General features: G+C 42.5%; 1 protein-coding gene across 5 annotated transcripts in view; it reads left to right on the top strand.

Annotated features, from left to right (window-relative positions):
* Nucleotides 1–17462, top strand: part of PAMR1 (peptidase domain containing associated with muscle regeneration 1) — a 140652-nt gene extending 123190 nt beyond the window's left edge. For 3 of the 5 annotated variants that reach the window (XM_061610777.1, XM_061610773.1, XM_061610776.1), the window contains exons 7-12: nucleotides 2177–2347; nucleotides 7346–7558; nucleotides 8242–8308; nucleotides 10106–10338; nucleotides 14524–14816; nucleotides 16411–17462. In XM_061610777.1, coding sequence (XP_061466761.1) covers nucleotides 2177–2347; nucleotides 7346–7558; nucleotides 8242–8308; nucleotides 10106–10338; nucleotides 14524–14816; nucleotides 16411–16947 — 1514 coding nt within the window. In that variant the 3' untranslated portion in view covers nucleotides 16948–17462. The remainder of the gene's footprint in view (nucleotides 1–2176; nucleotides 2348–7345; nucleotides 7559–8241; nucleotides 8309–10105; nucleotides 10339–14523; nucleotides 14817–16410) is intronic. The other 2 variants (XM_061610774.1, XM_061610775.1) reach the window with 1 other exon arrangement.
* Nucleotides 17463–21670: the final 4208 nt, after the last annotated feature.

Below are 21670 nucleotides of genomic sequence, written 5' to 3'. Positions count from 1 at the left end.
CTGCAGAAGAAGGAAGGAGTACACAATAGGTTCTAAGGCAGCATGTATTGCCCCCATTTCACTGGGTGAAAAGGTACTGAAAGCACTTATTTTTTCATCAGGCAGAATGGCAAGGCAGACAATATGAATAAAAAACTCTCCTGTACCTCAAAGTAGATAGTGGCATAGTCATAAAGCAAATAGCAACAGGGCTTGTCCAAAACCTTCTGGCATGTGATGGTCATTACTGCCAAATAAATATATTAAATAACTGACATTTGTTGTCCTTTCCCCCAATATAATGCATTTTGTATGCTATTTTCAGTGACATGTACATTTTTATGTGCACTTTGCCACAGTGCAGCCATTATTGTGCACATTACTTGGATGGAGAACTGCATTGCAAAATTCAGAGAATTGTGAATGTTCACGAATGGCTGTCTTTCAGTTCTCATTTGGTTTCAGAAAGTCCAAATTAGGTAGGTTCATTTTCAAATGCAAATTGAATCAGATTTCTCCCCCATCCCTAATGAGGCCAGCACCTTGCTCTGCTTCACAATAAGGACGGTCCTGCATAGCATTGTTACGAGCAGGAAGCCGCTGTTTGTCTACAGCAGTCCATGTACGATGGCAGTTTACGTCCTTGCCCTAGCTTGGTACTTCATGTCTGCTCTGACAATATTTCTCCGTAAAATTGACTCCTGTGTATTTGTCACATGTGACAAGTGTGAATGTGGGCTGCTGACCAGAGAAAACAACAGAGACTTGTGGTATCTTAAAAACTAACAAATTAATATGGTATACATTTTTGTGGATTACGTCCATGGTTCTGATGATGTCGACTCTAGTCTATAAAGGCTAATGCTATTTTTTTAAAGCCTTTAAGGTGCCATAAGAGTGACAAGTCTCTTTGTTGTTTTCCTGCAAGAACTAAAAATCCTAGTGAAATCAATAAAACATTAGTTGCTGCCAATTTAAAATTTCCATTTTTTCCCATTCCATTTAATTTAACAGATTATAGGCATGGCAAGTCAAAGTGAAGCAATTAAATATCACTAGCTTCAATGGGAAAGTGATGTATATTTATAAATCTCCAGCTGAGATTAATGGGAACTTTAAAGTGCACTACTATGGCTGAATTGCATCAATTGACACTCAAGATATATATTTTCAGTACCCACCCTATTCCTGTGATTGTAATTTGTTTTTATTGTTTTTAATATTGAATTTGAAACTGTTGTAACCCACCCTTGGACCTGCTGGTGAAGAGCGGGTGGTGGTGGTGATAAATTACTGCTTATAACTTTAGAAACCATGTTTTCTATATCAAGGTCGCAAAGGAGGCTTTAACATATGTAGCAACCTAAAATGGGTAATATAGCAATTTAAAATGGGTCTCAGTTCCATAAACCTTTGATGCTATTAAATGATACATGGCATTTCACTGAAAACTTTGGTTAGAAAATAGAATGTATGATTTAGTGGCATGATTCACATGTCACAGTAAAACAGAGTATGACTTACCATGACTGCATGCACATGCTGGCTCCCAAGAGGAGTTTGCACCCACTTTGCCTCTCCTCAGGCTTCTTAGATCAGCACGGAACAGCGGCTATGCCTAGGTTTGGCTTAGGGTGTCATCTGAACCCAGGATCATGGTTAATGTCTCTCCTCCTTAACCCCAACTGTAGACAAGGTTTGTCCTATGATAATAGATGGTGGTTAAGGAGGAGAGACCTTAACTTCAGTCACCGTTTCAGACAACATACTGAGCCAATTCTTGGCTTTTGCTGCCAAGCTTGGCTGATTTAAAAAGGCCAGGGAAGAGCAAAACAGATGTGTTCTCCTTTGGAGCTAGCACTTTCACACTAAGCCATGGTTTGGCTTAGCATGATGTAGAAACATGGCCACTGAGGAATACAGAAAAATTAATGGCCTGGTTCTACAAGGACTTGTATACTCATGCTTTAAATCAAGTGACTGACTAATCCAATGAGCTAAGTGGTAGTATTTAAGATGAAAGACATTTGGTAGATCAGAGTGAAGCAGAATTGTACATAGCAGTCTCATTATTTTGATTTTTTTGTCTCCTGTACCTCTTCCTCCTTAATATTTTCATTATTCTAAGTAAAGAATCAACCTAACACAGCCCTGTTTTGTAATAAAGTGGATTTTTTTGAAATATCTGAACTGTCAGTGGTGATGTGTAGGACTCCAGGTGCTCCTGCTCATGGTTTTGTGGAAGGAGATGACTTTAAATACGGGTCCCAGGTTTACTTCAAATGCCACGCAGGTTATACCCTAAAAGGCAGCCGTGTTGCCTATTGTCAGCTAGATGGGAGCTGGTCAAAACATCATCCTGGATGCGGTAAGGATGTTTTACATTTCTTACGATGTTTCAACAATTATATTTTCCTTTAAAAGATCTTTTGAATGATGCCCCCCCAAGCTGTGGAGTGCCCCTCCCCAGGGAAGCACGCCTGGCACCTTATTTATCCATCATTAGGTGCCAAGCAAAGACCTTCCTTTTCACTCAGCCTTTGGCCCTTGATGTGGGCTGTTTTAGTTAACTTAAAACACAAATAAAAAGGATTTTCATATTGTATGTTTTAAAATCTGCTTTATATTGCATATTATTAAATTTGATGTAAGTCGCCTAGAGATGGCTGAGTAAGAGGTGACTAACAAATGAAATAAATAAATAGATAGATATTTGTGGGACTAATTAACAGCAAATCCACATTTTGTTTTGACAAATTAATAGTGCGATGCTAATTTTATTGGTCTCTCCATATATATATTTTTAAATGCCTTAGGATTCCTTCACATGCCCTCTCTTAATGATATGCCACCTGTTCAGAAGTCTCTCTGTCTCTCTACTGGCTTCCACTTTTGACAGCAACTACCGCCACCTGCTATTGGCAGACTGCCTTCCAGTTCATTCCTTCACCTGTGCTCTCCAAAAGTCTTGCTTTCCTTGCCATAGCTTGGTAGAGATGCAAGGAAATCATTTTATGCTGTTTTCGTTTTTGAATCTCATGGCAGCTGCTTTTTCCCTCCCAGCTCCAGAAGAAGAAATTAAGTGTGCATGATTATACTCTGTCTCCCTGGGTGGAGCAGATTTACAGGGATCATTGGTTTATAATAATAATTTGAGAATCTGAGAAAATAGCCTGCTCTCCTTAAGGTACTCGGTGCTATCAGGGATCTTTCAGTGAGTTAAACTCCGTTCCCAGCAAATTTGGATTCAACCCAATATTTCTTCTGTGAAAAGTAGGGCATCTTCGGATCCAACACATTGTACATATTTCGTTGTGGATGTTGATGGTTTTATCTCCTCTATGTTGCCTTCAGCACTTTTGGCACGAATGGTGACTGATAAGTGCTGCCAGTCAATAATAATAATAATAATAATAAAATTTTATTTCTAGGCCGCCTATCTGGCCGAATTAACGGCCACTCTAGGTGGCGTACATAGACTAAAATATAACATAGAGTAAAATATAACATATAATACTAAACAAAACCCCAGTAGTCTATAGACATCCCGAGCAGCAGGTTCACGCACACATACACACACACGGTCTCTGGCCCCTTCAGCAGTTGCTGCTTTTGTAGCTGGAGAGAGACAGGGCCCCACCTTTCCAGGCCAGGTGGAAATCAGCCAGAAATGCAGGGAGCAGGTCTTGCAGAAACTCACACAGGTAGATGGTCTCTGGCCCCTTCAGCAGTTGCTGCTTTTGTAGCTGGAGAGAGACAGGGCCCCACCTTTCCAGGCCAGGTGGAAATCAGCCAGAAATGCAGGGAGCAGGTCTTGCAGAAACTCACACAGGTAGATGGTCTCTGGCCCCTTCAGCAGTTGCTGCTTTTGTAGCTGGAGAGAGACAGGGCCCCGCCCTTCCAGGCCAGGTGGAAATCAGCCAGAAATGCAGGGAGCAGGTCTTGCAGAAACTCACACAGGTAGATGGTCTCTGGCCTCTTCAGCAGTTGCTGCTTTTGTAGCTGGAGAGAGACAGGGCCCCGCCCTTCCAGGCCAGGTGGAAATCAGCCAGAAATGCAGGGAGCAGGTCTTGCAGAAACTCACACAGGTAGATGGTCTCTGGCCTCTTCAGCAGTTGCTGCTTTTGTAGCTGGAGAGAGACAGGGCCCTGCCCTTCCAGGCCAGGTGGAAATCAGCCAGAAATGCAGGGAGCACGTCTTGCAGAAACTCACACAGGTAGATGGTCTCTGGCCCCTTCAGCAGCTGCTGCTTTTGTAGCTGGAGAGAGACAGGGCCCCACCCTTCCAGGCCAGGTGGAAATTTTATTTATTTTTTATTTATTTATTTTTTAAAACTTATATACCGCCCGACTAGCAATAGCTCTCTGGGCGGTGAACATAGATACAATAAAATACAATATAATACAAAAACATCAGTCTAAAATCAAATTTCACAATCTAAAAACAGCAAAGGCTAAAATCAAATTACAAACATTACAATCATTAACAAAAAATTAAAATGCCTCGGAGTAGAGAAAGGTTTTAACCTGGCGCCGAAAGGATGATAGTGTCGGCGCCAGGCGAACCTCCTCGGGGAGACTATTCCATAGTTCGGGGGCCACCACTGAGAAGGCCCTTGATCTTGTCACTGCCCTCCGGGCCTCCCTATGAGTCGGGACCCAGAGGAGGGCCTTCGTAGCAGACCGTAGTGTACGAGCCGGTTCATAGCGGGAGAGGCGTTCCGACAGATATTGAGGTCCTGCGCCGTATAAGGCTTTATAGGTTAATACCAACACTTTGAATTTGGCCCGGAAGCGTATTGGAAGCCAGTGCAAGCGGGCCAAAACAGGTGTTATATGGTCAGACCAGAAATGCAGGGAGCAGGTCTTGCAGAAACTCACACAGGTAGATGGTCTCTGACCCCTTCAGCAGTTGCTGCTTTTGTAGCTGGAGAGAGACAGGGCCCCGCCCTTCCAGGCCAGGTGGAAATCAGCCAGAAATGCAGGGAGCAGGTCTTGCAGAAACTCACACAGGTAGATGGTCTCTGGCCCCTTCAGCACTTGCTGCTTTTGTAGCTGGAGAGAGACAGGGCCCCACCCTTCCAGGCCAGGTGGAAATCAGCCAGAAATGCAGGGAGCACGTCTTGCAGAAACTCACACAGGTAGATGGTCTCTGGCCCCTTCAGCAGTTGCTGCTTTTGTAGCTGGAGAGAGACAGGGCCCCGCCCTTCCAGGCCAGGTGGAAATCAGCCAGAAATGCAGGGAGCAGGTCTTGCAGAAACTCACACAGGTAGATGGTCTCTGGCCTCTTCAGCAGTTGCTGCTTTTGTAGCTGGAGAGAGACAGGGCCCCGCCCTTCCAGGCCAGGTGGAAATCAGCCAGAAATGCAGGGAGCAGGTCTTGCAGAAACTCACACAGGTAGATGGTCTCTGGCCTCTTCAGCAGTTGCTGCTTTTGTAGCTGGAGAGAGACAGGGCCCTGCCCTTCCAGGCCAGGTGGAAATCAGCCAGAAATGCAGGGAGCACGTCTTGCAGAAACTCACACAGGTAGATGGTCTCTGGCCCCTTCAGCAGCTGCTGCTTTTGTAGCTGGAGAGAGACAGGGCCCCACCCTTCCAGGCCAGGTGGAAATTTTATTTATTTTTTATTTATTTATTTTTTAAAACTTATATACCGCCCGACTAGCAATAGCTCTCTGGGCGGTGAACATAGATACAATAAAATACAATATAATACAAAAACATCAGTCTAAAATCAAATTTCACAATCTAAAAACAGCAAAGGCTAAAATCAAATTACAAACATTACAATCATTAACAAAAAATTAAAATGCCTCGGAGTAGAGAAAGGTTTTAACCTGGCGCCGAAAGGATGATAGTGTCGGCGCCAGGCGAACCTCCTCGGGGAGACTATTCCATAGTTCGGGGGCCACCACTGAGAAGGCCCTTGATCTTGTCACTGCCCTCCGGGCCTCCCTATGAGTCGGGACCCGGAGGAGGGCCTTCGTAGCAGACTGTAGTGTACGAGCCGGTTCATAGCGGGAGAGGCGTTCCGACAGATATTGAGGTCCTGCGCCGTATAAGGCTTTATAGGTTAATACCAACACTTTGAATTTGGCCCGGAAGCGTATTGGAAGCCAGTGCAAGCGGGCCAAAACAGGTGTTATATGGTCAGACCAGAAATGCAGGGAGCAGGTCTTGCAGAAACTCACACAGGTAGATGGTCTCTGACCCCTTCAGCAGTTGCTGCTTTTGTAGCTGGAGAGAGACAGGGCCCCGCCCTTCCAGGCCAGGTGGAAATCAGCCAGAAATGCAGGGAGCAGGTCTTGCAGAAACTCACACAGGTAGATGGTCTCTGGCCCCTTCAGCAGTTGCTGCTTTTGTAGCTGGAGAGAGACAGGGCCCCACCCTTCCAGGCCAGGTGGAAATCAGCCAGAAATGCAGGGAGCAGGTCTTGCAGAAACTCACACAGGTAGATGGTCTCTGACCCCTTCAGCAGTTGCTGCTTTTGTAGCTGGAGAGAGACAGGGCCCCACCCTTCCAGGCCAGGTGGAAATCAGCCAGCAATGCAGGGAGCAGGTCTTGCAGAAACTCACACAGGTAGATCAATAATTAATGAAATTATAGTGTTGTCACAAACTGCAATTTTCTGGATGACCTGGAAATACAACATCTTTTCTAAGGTCAGGCAGTTGGATTTTTGGCTTTCCACTTATTGGATGCAACTATGGAATGTAACGGTCCAATAGAGTGGCCTTTGTAGACCTGGTGCCCTCCAAATGTTTTGAACTACAACAAGTGTCATGGCAGGGGCTGTTGGGAACGACAGTTCAAAACATCTGAAGGGCTCTAGCTTGGCAAAGCCTAGAACAGACAGAGGACTTTTACACTTGTAGCTCCCCACCTGTGGAATGCACTCCACAGCGAGGTCCGCCTAGCACCTTCATTGACATCTTTTCCTTGCCAGCTAAAGGCTTATCTTTTTTTCCCAGGCATTTGATGACTGAGATGATGGTGTTTTGTGTTAGTGTACTGCCATAGCTTTCTTTGGCTTGTGTGGAGGTGGCTGTTATTGTTTTATTATTTGTTTTTATTGTATGGAATATTTACTTTTGTTTTTAACAATGTTTTAAATCGCTTGGAAACATTTGGGTAACAAGTGACTGATAAATCTAAATAATAATAATAATAAGTAATAAAGTTACTTCTTTGCAGTGCCCGATGGAGCTAGATTTCATCAGATCTAAGTATTTATTCCTGTAGTATTATTTTAGTTACAATTATTTATTTAATGCCTCTAAAAGGAAAGTTAAAACTACAATTAACTGATGATCAGGATTAATACTTTCAACATGAAAAAATAACATTCACCCCCCCCCCTCGCTGTTAGTCATAGAAGATAGAAACTGCTCAGATCCTGGTGCTCCACTCAATGGGTACAGGAAAATGATGGAAGATACTGCACTGATGAATGGTCGTTATGCAAAAATTGGAACAGTCCTCACATTCTTTTGCAATAACTCCTATATTCTCAGTGGCAATGAGCAAAGGACCTGCCAAGAGAATGGTGAATGGTCAGGAAAACAGCCAATCTGCATAAAAGGTAACTTACAATCTCTTTATTACAATTTCTAAAAACTGACCCTTTTTTAATACACCGGCTTAGTTTTTTGTAGCTTATTTAAGGACATTCTTAACAGATATCAACACAAGGACTGATTTGTGTCTAATACAATGGCAGATAGTCTTGCCAATCATCCTCCACTGCTGGATCCAATGAAGGAACCTAGAAGTGACTCCAGCAGATCTGTATTTCTAGGTTTTTTAAGTGCACAAGCCCAAAATAAATGACAAAAACTCATTTTCTGTAAAGTGTTTATGTCAGGACCTAAAAGTGGGAACCTTTGGATCTGTTCTCAGCCACCTGGAACTGCAGGTAAGAAGGTTCTATGGGCTCTGTCATCTTCTCATGCTCCAGAGGGACTCCACCTACCAAGGCAACTCATTTGTTTCCACTAACTGGTAGGTTTGTAACAGCTTCTAGTTCAGCCTTGACCATTGTCCAGGCAACTGTTGGCATTTATTGTATGCCCATGCCTTCTGATAATTGGCTCTTGTGTGTGTAAGGACTTTCTTGCCTGCCAGTGTTGCCTTTTAGTAAAATACTTGCCCCTCATCTTGATTCATTGTTATTACTGACAGGAAAGGGTGGACTTGTATGTGAACCATAACATTTGAGCTCCGAGTATGGAAAAGGATTGTGCAATATTGTATTTTTTTTTCTAGCTTGCAGAGAGCCAAAGATCTCTGATCTGGTGAGACGGAAAGTACTCCCAATGCAGGTTCAGTCAAGGTGAGATTGCAGTATCTTAACTACAATGTTAACAAGAAATGTTGATGGTTTTTCCTATATGTCTTAGGTTGGTTGGGCATCCTATGAAATGCTTTGCATGAACTACACTGATGTTCTAGAAATAATGGTTGCTAGTTGGATAGGAGTCTACTGGACATAGATATCCAAGCTGATGGAGTTAGCTACAAGACATCATATGGGTAGAGATAGTCACATAAGCACATGTTGTATCAATAAGCATTGTAACTAATAATGCAATAGGTGAGACACACTACGATGTCCCTATGGACTGTTGATAGAACTGTTACAGTCCGGATGAGTAAAACCTAAGAGATGAAAAAGTTAGGAGCAAGGCTGGGGGGAGAAATTAGATTCAGGGTAGAGACACACTCACTGTTCTGTCAGTTGCAATGCATCTCCACCTCTCTCTTCTGAAAATGGGGGCACATGATGCTAGTCAAACTCTGCCCCTTTTTACTGTAAAACCTGGTGGGATTAGTTGAGTGTGGGGGTTTTTATACTCTTCAAAGAGATTTTGCAACTGATCATCAGATCAACCCATTCTCCCTCCAGGTGTGGCTAATGGAAACACTTTACTGTAGGCGACTAGTGTGTTCACAGCCTCAATATGCATTTAAAGCCAAATCTATCAAACTTGCATTTTCCAAAACAATATGAGAACTGAAACACAACTATTTGCATGTATCTCAGTTTTGCAGTGCAGTTCCCCAACCAACCAATGTTTACAAAAATGCATATATTAGGGGACAGCATGCATTAAAATAAATATAAGTGAAAACAACATACAAAATGCATTTTATTAGAAAAAATTGCTTGCAAAAATGTGTACGTTTGTTAAAACTGCACACAAAAAATATTTATTAGGAGAAATTTGCACTAAAATTCTGAAGAATTTTCACAACTTGCTGTGGAAATGTGGAGAACTGAATTTAAGATTGGAAAAATGAGAAACTGTGAGAACCAGTTTGGACTGCATGTCTGAATAAGTTTTATAGTACCACTTACAAATTAGTAAAAAGCACTTTGAAGCTTTTAGACTCTTTCTGACTTCACCAGCTACAAATGTGCTGTGTTATGGCTTCACTTGGAGAAGCTTGTGATGAATTTTATTGACAATTTGTCACCTTAGGGCTGGGGATGCCGATGCCCACAGGTGCCAGTGTGCCTGTCCAGTGTCCCCTGTGGTGCCCACCAAGGATATCAGTAAATATCCCCTCAAAAATCCACAATGCACAAGAGACTGTTTGGCTATCCACCTTCCCATTACTTCTAAATAGAGGAGTGGTGCAAAGAGCTTCTTCCTGTGAGTGAGCATGGTGGTGGCTTATGTAGGTATCTTTGGTTCCATTGATGGGAGGGGGCATGCCTACACATTTTATGGTCCTGTCTCTTTTTCTGCACTGTTAAGTGTGGCAGCCATTTGGTGTTATGCCACACCGCCACAACAGCCATTTTGTGTCTAGCACCCATGGCACTTCCTCAAAATCTCAAATGTGTCCAAAAAGATCGGTGATCCCGGCAGAATACAACCCAGAGAATTTAATATCCACTTGCTACAATCTAGCATAGTTAGGCATGATAGGTTTAAGTTATATCCAGCTCTGAGCAATGAAATCAATTGGCTAGAAAGACACAATTACTTCAGTAGGGTTTAAGCATGTGCAAAGTTTCTCTGAATTGTACCCATAAACAGTTGGCTTATTTGTCATAAAACACAATAATGACAGTTTTGAAGCTGTTTGGTTATATTCTCATGTTCTTTATGCATCAAAACAGAGAAACTCCCTTGCATCGGCTCTATTCATCTACATTTAACAAGCAGAAGCTGGATGTATATCCAACCAAAAAACCATCACTACCATTTGGAGAACTACCTCCAGGCTTCCAGCATCTTCACACACAGCTTCAGTATGATTGCATTTCTCCCTTCTATCGTCGTCTGGGAAGCAGTCGGAGAACCTGTCTGAAAACGGGAAAATGGAGCGGGAGGGCCCCTTCATGCATTCCAAGTAAGAAGATGGCTGTAAAACAGACAGTATCTTACAAAAATACCAAGACAGTATCAGTAATAAAATTGATGTTAACATCTCCAATTGGCATTAACCATGACCAATTGTTAACAACAATGCTACAATCCTGCAAACACTTACCTAGGAGTAAGACCCATTTAACTCAGTGGGGCTTCCTTAAGAATACATACATATAATATTGAACTGTGAAGATAACACTTAGAATTTAGGTCAGTGTGTACACTGCATGTGGTGTGTGTGCTTGCCTACAATAACTCTAGATGGTGGAGGGGGCATCTTTAAAGTGTGATGGCAGGTGTGCACGCATAGCGTGTGGGGCATGTACACTGACATGGGAGGTAAATGGGGAGGGTGGGCCTATTTAAGCCTTGGGTCACCTGCATCAGGAGGGGGTGTTTGGGTGTATGGCGCTGTGGGCCCAGAGCAGGCTAGTGCTGGCCCTGCGCACTGGCCTCAAAGCTGGGGGTGGGGGGTGGGGGCTGGGAGCTGGGGGGAGGCAGGAAACAAGGCTGGGGAGGGTCTAATAGGTAGCCTATGTGGTGGTGATAGCAGCAGCCTACACAGTGATGATGGTGGCAGCTGGATGGGAGGCTAGTAGGTAGCTTAGGTGGGATAGTGGCTTAACTGAGGTGGCAGGGTGGCCACAGTAGTGTGGGGCAGCAGTCCAGGAAAAAGCTTTGGCAACCCATAGAGTAACAGGCCAGGGCAGCTCCAGGAGGCCTCAGTGTTGCTACCACAAGTCCTGCAGAGCAAGAAGGTTGGCAATCTGTGTATGTGTGTGTGTGTAAGGTTGGCCACCTGTGGGTGTGTAGAGGAAAGCACCAGAACGAGTGGGCAACAGCAGTTAGAAGCCTGGTGACCATCAGAGTGACAGGTCAGGGCACCTTCAGCAGGCCTTACCGTCACTACCACAAGTCCTCCACAGGACTAAGCTTGGTGGCCTGTCGGGGGGGGGGAGAAGAAGGCTCCTTATGCAGGATGGAGAGGGAGGAGGTGACTTGGCAATCTGGAGGACAAGGAATAGGGAAGTGCCTTGATGACCTGGGGAACAGGGAATAGGGCAGTGCCTTGGATAGCTGGGGGACAGGGAGAAGGGGCCTTGGTGACCTGGGGGAAGGGGGTGGGAAGTGACTTGGCGACCTGGGGTATGCAAACTGCACAGGAGCAGAGCCCCTAGTGGAACCAAATAAACTTACTTTTGAGAAAGGAGATTCGCTGACAGTACAAAAGTCAAAGCAGGCCTCATCCTTAAGTGGAATGATGCTCCTATGCATGCTCAGATGCAACATTGTTTTGCCAGTGAGTATGGAATTTGTAGTTTCCTCAGTTTTGAAGGGAGAGGGCTTTTGAAGAGAGAGGGCTTGTATTTCTCCACCTAATCAGAGGAAACTACAAATCCCACTCCCTGGCACAAAGTGGTATTGTTTCCTATTAAGGAAGGCCTAGCAAAGCCTCGTCTCCAGTGAGACCTCCCCTACGGGTAATATTCGCCCCATTTTACTCAAAGTCAATGGTGGGGAACCTCAGGCCTGGAGGCCAAATATGGCCCTCCAAGCCTCTCTGTCTGGTCCTCAGGTCTCTCCCCACATCACATCACATCACCTCCCCAGCCACACTTTTCACTGGTCCTGCATCACATCCTCCTTGAGTGCTTTTACCTGGCTGTAAAGTGCTCTGAACTCTGATAATCTCTCTTTTTTGCCTAAATGGAAGATAGAATTGTGTGTTATGTATGTGTAGAAACTAGCCTACTGTACAAAGGTAAAATTTCAGTTCCTTGCTCTGCCCGCTTCTGCCTCTGGCCCCACCCACCACTGGTATCTCCCTGCCCCAGCGGAAGATTTCCCAGAAGCCATTGTGGCTCTTGGTCTTAAAACGTTTCCCTACACCTGCTCAAAGGTAAGAGTGTTTTGTATTGCTTTGCTTCCAAAGGGGGAGGCGATTGGGTGGGTGAGAAATGTGCTTAAACTTCTTTTCTCTTCTGGCAAGTGGTCAAAAGCACTCAAGGGTCTTTTTCAATGGTCACATGAAGAGAGCACAAAAAGTGAGTGCAAATTGTAACAGACAAGGGAATCACTAATCACAAAACAACCCTAGTCAGCGTTCAAATATATTGCCACATGCCACTCCAATCTCCGGGTGGTGAGAGATCTCCAGGGGTCCCTGTGCTTACCCAGGGTTTGGTTTCCTTGGAAAGAAGGTCAGTGGAGACTGTGGTGTCTTTTAGGAATTTTTTTTTTATTTACACACATTCCACCCTGAGCTTAAGATGGAGGGGTTCAAAGCATCAGCAGTCCAATAGATCTTTCTTTTCTATCAGGCTTACAGGAGGCATCCCATAGCCATGGTGCAGGAAGCCAGCTTCTCTGCGTGTCTCTAGTTCCCAGCCTTTTCTCTGACTCAACTCAAAACACAAGCCTCTTTTAGGCCCCAGGAGGGTGGGGGACTCTCCTGAAGAGTTTTAATAACAATAGGATCTCCCTGGCCCATTCACCAGTTAATGGGCACTTGGCAGACCCATTAGCCCACCTGGCCACTCTGTTTGATAAACAAAAGAAATGCATCCGACCAAGGTTTCTCACCTCCAGGTGCAGGGTTCCAAGTCAGAGGCTGGAAGGGTACTCATAGAAATCATCTATTTCAACCTCCAAACCCATAACAATATATGTGAAAAGAGCCTCATACGAAAATAAATATAAGCACAGTCCCACAAAAATCGGGAGCTTTAATGTGTATTCAGAAAGGAATGCATTAGAGGAGGCTCTCTGCTTTAGAACCTCAAGCTCTAGCTGGCAAAGACTGAAAAAGACAGAAAGTGAAATTTCAGAGGGAGTAGGGCTTGTCTGCATGCCCCCTTGTGTGAATTACATCACATGAAGAAACAGAACATCTGATTAGGGCTATTGTCTACACTTTTGGGGTCATTTGAGATTTAGTAGACATTTATTTACATCTGTACATATTGCACTAGTAAATGTCCATTGGAATCAGGCCTGGCACCAGAGGGCAGCCATGTTAGGCACTGGCTAAGGGTTCCAGAGGCTCAGAATGGCCTCCCACTGGCCAGCCCTGTCTGCACTGCCATGCACCACCCACCCCACCAGGCTCCCAGATGGCTGTTTTAGTAGTGGATGGGTGGCTGTGCCACTTTTGAATGGAAGCGATGATTAGTTCCTACCCGTGGTGGCTACCTGCCATTTTCATTTACCCAAAACACAATGCCCTGGCCTATGAATCTATAAAAACCAGGCTATAGTTCTATGAAATATATAGATCTATAAAATCTGTAGATTTTAGGATTGGGTAGATTTGTAGGCTGGGTAGGATTGCTCACCTGGCACCAGATAAAGAGATACCTTTTTTCCTAGGCATTTGATAGACTGAGATGTTGTCTGTTTTAAGTATGCTGCCAAAGCTTCCTGTTGCTTCATGGGGCTGTTGCTGTTTTTTCGTTTTTATAGTATGATGCATTTGTTTTTGTTTTTAACATTGTAAGTCACTTGGAGATTATCAGGTAACAAGCAACTAATAAATCTAAAAAAAGAACAATAATAATAGGCTGGGCCATTGCAGTTTAGGTAAATTAAGATGCTGAATGGCCACCATGGATGAGAACCAAGCTTGGTTCCCATTCAAAGGTGGCACCACTACCCATGCACCACTAAAATTCCATCGGGGGACTAGCAAAGAGGCCAATTAATAGTGTTGCTCCTGACGCCATGGTGACAGTAGAAGAAAAAAGAATACTGTGCCAAGTGCCCTCTAAAGTTGACTCAGGCCCTGATTGGAATGAAAAGGTGAGGCCCTACTCAGTGCATGAAGAACAGGTCTGTCGGGGGGGGGGAAGGGGTTGTCCACTCATATGAAGCACTTCCTGTTTTTTGGAAGAGTCAGGGACTATCTCTTTAGACTTTTCCTTTAAAATATAAACTGGTTCTGGGCATTTGTCAGTTCTTGATAAGGCAAATGATGAAATATATATTGCCTCAAAAATAAAGTATATCTGCAGGGGATTTATTGATGGATGGAATTTAGAAAGCCTCTTACATAGTATTTGAAATAATTTTCTGCTAACAAGTACAATTTGTCTGTTTAATTGAAGTTGTGTTTACAACTCGGATAGTTCAAAAAATAAAAGCCTATTTCCCTCTCTTTTTATGGCAGTCTGTGGAAAGGCAGAAAATACCACTCTTCAAAAATCGTCCACAATCAGATGGCCATGGCAAGCAGCCATTTATAGGAGACCCAATGGGGTGAAGGGTCCCAGTCACAGAAAAGGTGCATGGATATTAATTTGCAGTGGGGCCCTTCTGAATGAACGTACAGTCATTGTGGCAGCTCACTGTGTCACCAATCTGGGGAAAGTCACTGTTCTTAAAACGGCAGACATTAAAGTCATTCTTGGCAAGTTCTACAGAGATGATGATAGAGATGAGAAGACCATACAGAACTTACGGGTGAGTAAGGTGTACTGGTTCTATGACACTGTGTATGTGCAAATAGGTGCAAAGGTCTACAGAAAGTAAATGATCCACATTCAGGGTTCTGTATGAGAATGCAGTCCTCAAACATCAGTACATACATGGAGGTAAGCCCCACTAAAATCACTGGAATTGATTTTAATACACAACTAAGATTGACTTTTGTTTTTAAAAATAATTTAAAAATCAAATTTACCAATGAAAGCTAAATATGTGTGTTTATTGATGAAAATATAATGATGGGATATATTTTTAGAGAGCCAGCGTGGTGTAGTGGTTAGAGTATTGGACTATGACCTGGGAGACTAGGGTTCGAATCCCCACACAGCCATGAAGCTCACTGGGTGACCTTGGGCCAGTCTCTGCCTCTCAGCCTCAGAGGGAGGCAATGGTAATTCACCTCTCAAAACCACTTACCATTAAAACCCTATTCATAGGGTCACCATAAGTTGGGATTGACTTGAAGGCAGTCCATTTTCCGTTTCATATTTTTATTATTCTCTCTATATCAGATTTATTTTATATATTATTCTCTATATCAGATTTCTCACGTTGTGACTATAGTTCAGTTTCCTTATTAAATGTTTGGCATCTCAGTTGAGATTGCTAAAAAAAAAAGGAGTGCCAACCAATGCCAATGCTAATTAGAAATTAGAAATCCAGTATACCTCTTGGCTGTGTATATCAGTTCATTTACTGATTTCATTTGGGAGGAAAAACTGAAAATTTGAAAGCTTAACAGCAAACTTATGATGCAAATCCAGTTGTTCCTGTCCAGCTCTGCTGGAAGGTTACTCCAGTTATCACTCAAACCGAGTAGGGTTACCAACACCCCTCTAAATTCTAAAGTATAATAAAATAACATGTCAGGCAATTTGATAGCCAGACATTTATCAGAAAACCCATTTGTAACCAGAGGGTCTATATGTTGCTATATGATCACCCCACTCATTAGGATCACATGGTCTTCCAAAATCCTTACCTTCATTTGCCAGCATTTTAAAATAAAGTTCCTAGTTGGCATCAAGAACTTTAAAAAAATTACTGAAGGCTTACACATTTCCTAATGGCCCAGAAACTAGGGAGTTCTGCAGTGCATAGTATTTCCTCTCCTTTCCCCAGCCCTGTTCCTTGCCGATGCAGAATTTATGCACTACAATACATTGTGATACTTTATTTCCCTGCCAGTCTCTGAGAAGAAATCCAAATTATGCACACAAAGGATTTTGCCGTTCAACTTTAAAATGCAACTTATGCAAATTTGCCCAATTTAAATGGCCTTGCTGCAGAATATTGGATTCCAGCTTTAGAAATTAGGGTTTCAATGAAAATGTATAGATCTTCCCCAAATTAATTTCCATTGGTGAATGAAATATTGTTGGAGCAATAGCCATTTGGTTTCCTATTCAGACTGTCATCTTTCTAAATAACAATGGGTCATTAAGAAAAACAGGGCCACCTTAAAAGGACTAGAGGTGCCTCAGAATTTCCCAGTTTTACATTTCAAGAAAATATTAAACTGAAAGTGAAGCAGGTGCAATATGTTAAGTATTTCTGGGTTTTTTCCTAGATTTCAGCCATTATAGTTCACCCTAACTATGACCCTATCTTGCTCGATTCTGACATTGCTATCGTTAAACTCCTGGACAAAGCAAAAATCAGCAGCCGCGTTCAGCCCGTATGCCTGGCATCAACACGCGATATTGATCCACCTGCAGACGACTTGCAAATAATGATAACGGGGTGGAAGATCCTGACAGAAGTTGCAGATCCAAGCTACAAGAATGACACAATCCGTATGGGGACTGTTCAGATAGTCGACTCCCTGCTCTGTGAGCAGCAGTATGAAGAAAATGGAATCCAGGTCAGCGTCACCGAGAGTATGTTTTGTGCCAGGCAGCACCCCACTGCCTTTTCAAACATCTGCCCTGCTGAGACTGGAGGGATTGCAGCCATACCTTTGCCAGGAAAATCATCTCCTGAGTTAACCTGGCATCTCATGGGGTTAGTGAGCTGGGGGTATGATAAAACATGCAGCCTAGAACTCTACACCGCCTACACCCGAGCAATCCCTTTCAAAGACTGGATTGAGAAGAACATGAAATGAAACTCTTGCCCCCCCTGCTCCTCCCACATTTTATTTTAAATGTTAAATATATTCATTTCTCTCTCAGTCTCTGATGCTTTAGGTTTGTCATCCCATGGATGGAACGTTTCTGGGGTAAAGCTAAAGCAGGGGCCTCAGTGATTTGCCATAGACTCTAGGTATCCACAAGGCCAATTCAACTGTGCCAGAGGCTCTGAGTGCAGCGGATGGGTCAGCATGTCTCAGCTGCCCCCTTTTCTCCTAGTGGGAGTAGGTGCATGGAGCATAGGTTGTGGTACGATGACCGGAAGTAGTGGTATTCACTCTGTATTTAACAATCGTCTGGATGAAACAATTGAAATTAAATTTCATCCTAGTTTGAGATAGTGAGGAGGCTGGAAAGAGATAATTAAGAGGTTGGATGAATTTGTTGTGGTCACACTAACTACCGATATTGCCATATTTTATGTTGTATTCTTTTTCCTCTTGAGTACTTTACACATTAAAATAAACAAAGGTTTGTTTTTAACCTGAAAGCCAATATTTTATAATTGATTCCACTGAGTCTGTTTCTCATCTACTGAGAAGCTATAAAAATGTGTTTACTCTCTTTGGATAGGCAGAACTAGAAAACTATGGACTAGGGGTTCCCAGACTGGTTCGTGGGCCATCAGTGGTCCATGGGCTTCATTCAGGTGGTCCATGGCATCTTTGTAAAAATGAAATTAAAAATCAAACAGCACCTAGCTGCAACAGGCAGAAAAATCATTAAGTGGTCCAGGACCCTCAGCAATTTTCTAATGGTCCATGGGGGGAAAAGTTTGGTCCCTACTATAAACTATCTAATCCTATCACTTTCATGTTTTCTGCCATCAGAGATCCCTTTCCCCATTGACGTGCATATGGGAGAGGATCCTGGGCAAAATTCAGGGCACACAGTCAGTTCATGTGGAGTGATGTCCATCATTCCACAAACACTGAGAATGAGCCCTTGAACACATTCTGTGGCTTCAAATTGCAGGGAAACTCACTAGTGGTGGGCAAAGTGTATTTCAGGCAAGTTTCCCTGCCTTTGCTGTTGTTCTCAGAAGTGAGGAACCCGAGAACCTTCTAAGCAACCCTGGCATTTTCTAGAATGCATTTTGAAAACTACTGATCTAAACCAAGATTTTTCACTGGGTTACAACCCTTCATAACCAATATTCTAAGAGGTAAGTCCACATTGTCCAAATAATAATATACTCCAACAAACCAAGATGCACTGTTCTCCTGTGCTTCCAGAATGGACCCTGCCCATGTGTTTCTTCCTCCATTTTAGGTACTTAGTGCCTCACTAGATCTTGGAGGATAGACCTTGTGTGTACTTATGCCTGGGCACCTTACTTTCATTGTAAGACTGACAGCTCCTTAATATCATTTTACACTGGTTCATGGGAAATCCAAGCAGGTTACCTGTTACTATGAAACTACATAATCCAGGTTGATAGAAAACAACAAATATGATTGGAAATCCAATTTTAAAAGCTTTTAGTATCTGGTTTGAAATTTACACTTGTGAAAGGAAACTAATAGTGGCAGTGCCCAAAAAACATTAGTTATAGGGCAGCATATAAGTATTTTTAAAATAATAATAATAAATTGCATTATTATTCATCTTCAATTTCACTAGACAAAAGTATTGTCAGAATCATGAGCATTTTAGCTTATAATAACTAATTAATTTTTCTCCCATCAATTACATGTTGTTCTTCATATTTCAATTTACCGCATTTTTAGACAGCAAATTGTTCCTGGCTAATGTGCTTGTTAGCAACATTTGTTTGTTAAAATCAGACATATACTATCCTTTGCTGAAGGAGAAAGAATTAACTGACAGTGACCATAAAAGGTTCTCTCTTTTTTTACTGAGATATTATTTTTAAATGATTTTTAAACTCTTTTGAAGTGCATCAGAAAACAATGATGTGCTTGTGGATCCCTATTGGCAGAAGAGAAGCTTGAGAAAAGAAGTTAATGATTTACTGTGGCATGCCTTTGCTTCTCCAGGAGTCTCTTCCATTCATAAATTAAAAGTGAGGGTATGTCTTGTCTCTCACATGCTTTTCACCCTAGTAATTGCATTGCTTTCAACCAAGTGACTCCCCAAGAGGAATGCAAAACTGGCAGACAGCTGAGCAAGGCTTCAGCACAGTGCATGACTCTTTACCTTTTAGAAAATACCTCTCAAGTGATACTAAATGATCTACTGCACATTGATAGTCTAATTCTATCTATGTTTACTAAGAGAACCTCATTGATTTCAACAGAAATTGCCTTCAAGTAAGCATGTTTATTACTGCAACTTTGCACTGCAATCCCCTGCACATTTATTAGGGAGAAAGTCCCATTGAACCTGTGGGAATTACTGCTGAGTAAGATTGTACAGAATCAGGCTGCAAGTATATGTTTCCTTTTCCTTTCCTGCTTTCCCCTTTAAAATTATGTTAAACAGCTGTTATTTTATATTGCTGTGCTACTTTTGAGCAAAGTCTTCTGTCATCATGATCACTGCTATTAATTGTCACCCGATAAAAATGGACTGCTGTGTTTTAATTTTCCTGTGGGAATCACTTTTATTTTATTTTAAGGCACATCAGTTGGTGTGGTAGGTTAATAATATTCACAAGAGGGGTGGGGGATGCTAGAAAGAGTGTTACCTCAGCTGCAAATAATGTGCAAATATGTATCTGCCAAAAGAAACTGTGCCACTTGCACATACTTTTTTAAGCTGATGAGAAAGTGTCTCTCTTACTTTACCCAATTTAATATCAATCTCCTTAAAGGCTATATCAAATATTCCAGTGTACTAGTCCAATGACCTGCTTCATGAAAGCAAACCCTAGGCTATACTGTTCCCAACATAGTTCCCAAATTCAATCCCTGGTACTTGGGTTGAAAGGCTGGGATAGAATCCGTCTAAGACTAAGTCCTTAGACTGTAGCTGCTATTTTGGGTTAGATGGACTAACAGGTTGGATGGCTGCTGTCCAGGTAGATGGATTAGTTGTCTAACTCCACATAAGACTCTTTTGGTGAGTTTCCCACCCCTCATCTCGATCAACAGAAACTGATCAAAATAAAACTAGCTATTGTTGGACTTCAACTCCCACCATCCTTGGCTATTGGCCATCCTGGCTAGGGCTGATGAGAGCTGGAGTCCAACAATAGCTAGAGGGTCACAGATTAGCCCTGAAAAAAGAATAGGACTTCCTTGTCTTCAATAATTGCATTGTAAGGGGAATTTTCTTATATCAACTCCTTCCACCTCTGCCCTGTGGTTATTAAGAGTACACGAGCCATGTCAAATGCACCTAATTAATGTAGCGTTGAATCAGGATGTTGTTCAACTCAGGGTTTAAGTTCAGCCCAAAGCAAGGAAAAAGTCAGCTTGTATTACAAAAATTATGAGGCAAGCAGTGAGACTGATAACTTATCTTGAAAATATCTTGAAGAATAAAAGAATTCTGCCGGTTGGACAAGGTACATAGAAATCTCATCCTTTACTGATCTGCACAATTTGATGTAATTCTTGAGCCTTTTGTAGACACATAGAACAAAATCTTTCCAGAGATCTAGGGTTTTGATGTAGAAAGTAGTATTTCACAGACAGTGTATGTGAAGTTTCTAAAAGGCACTCTAAGGTTATTCCTCCTGCAAATCTACTAGTATCTGTAGAATTTCCTCTGTTTGTTGGGTATCTTATCTTTAACTGTACTTTTAAAGATAAGATTTAGGTCCTCACTACACATTATACACACATGCATGAAATGAAACATCAATCACCATTTTAAAATTGGGGAGGAAGGCAGGCAGGCTTCAGAAGCGGTATGACTTGGAACTGAAAAATGACAGGGGACATGAGGCTTATTTATTTATTATTTAATTTATATCCTGCCCTTCTTCCCAGCAGGAGCCCAGGGTGGCAGGTTCTTAACCCCTTCCCCTCCCTCCTGCTGCTCCACTCCAAATTACTTCCCCAAGTTGTGTTTCAATCTAGAAATTTAAAAAAAAAAAAACCCTCCTCCATTCCAAATTGTCCCTCTCCCCTTGAGGTTCTGTTCATTATAAAAAGATTTTAGTGTTCTCTTATGTGTGTTTTGTTTATCCAGGCTTTGTCAGAGTACAGAGGGCAGGCACCTAAGCTGGTCAGGTAGAAATGAGGAAAGACTCCTGCATTTTTAATAGTTGTGTAGAAGCACAAATTTCTGTCATGCAGGCTACACCTGCAGAAATGCAGGAGCCTGTCCTTTTTTGGATCTTGCCACCATACAAGTATATGCATAAACAACTATTGCTGGACCCCTATTGTTACTTAAAGAGGGTTTTTTCCCACATGTTCATAGCAGTTCCCATGTGCTCACTGGGGCTGAGACTACATGTATACTAGTTGTTTTATCTGGCCGCAGTTTGAATTGTATTTCCCCAAGGCTGGACACACCTCCTTCTCCATTACGGGGATGTCAGACCTTTTAGGACCACAGCAAAGCATTGGGCCAATCAGTTTTGAAGTCTGTGTGAAACTGACTTCAAGGTAGGGATGGAATGATCTATCAGTTTCAGTCCTCTCTGATTCTTATTTTTGCAATCTTAAATTCAGTTCTCCACATTTCTGCAGCAAGTTGCATTTTTTTAAAAAAAAAGCTTCATGAAAATTCTTCAGCATTTTAGTGTGAATTTCTCCTAATAAACACATTTTTATTGGCAGT

This window comes from Rhineura floridana, chromosome 2 (assembly GCF_030035675.1).
Source record: "Rhineura floridana isolate rRhiFlo1 chromosome 2, rRhiFlo1.hap2, whole genome shotgun sequence".
In the NCBI taxonomy this organism is placed as follows: Eukaryota; Metazoa; Chordata; class Lepidosauria; order Squamata; family Rhineuridae; genus Rhineura; species Rhineura floridana.
The sequence above is the reverse complement of the archived record's forward strand: the minus strand, read 5'-3'. Positions and strand labels throughout refer to the sequence as shown.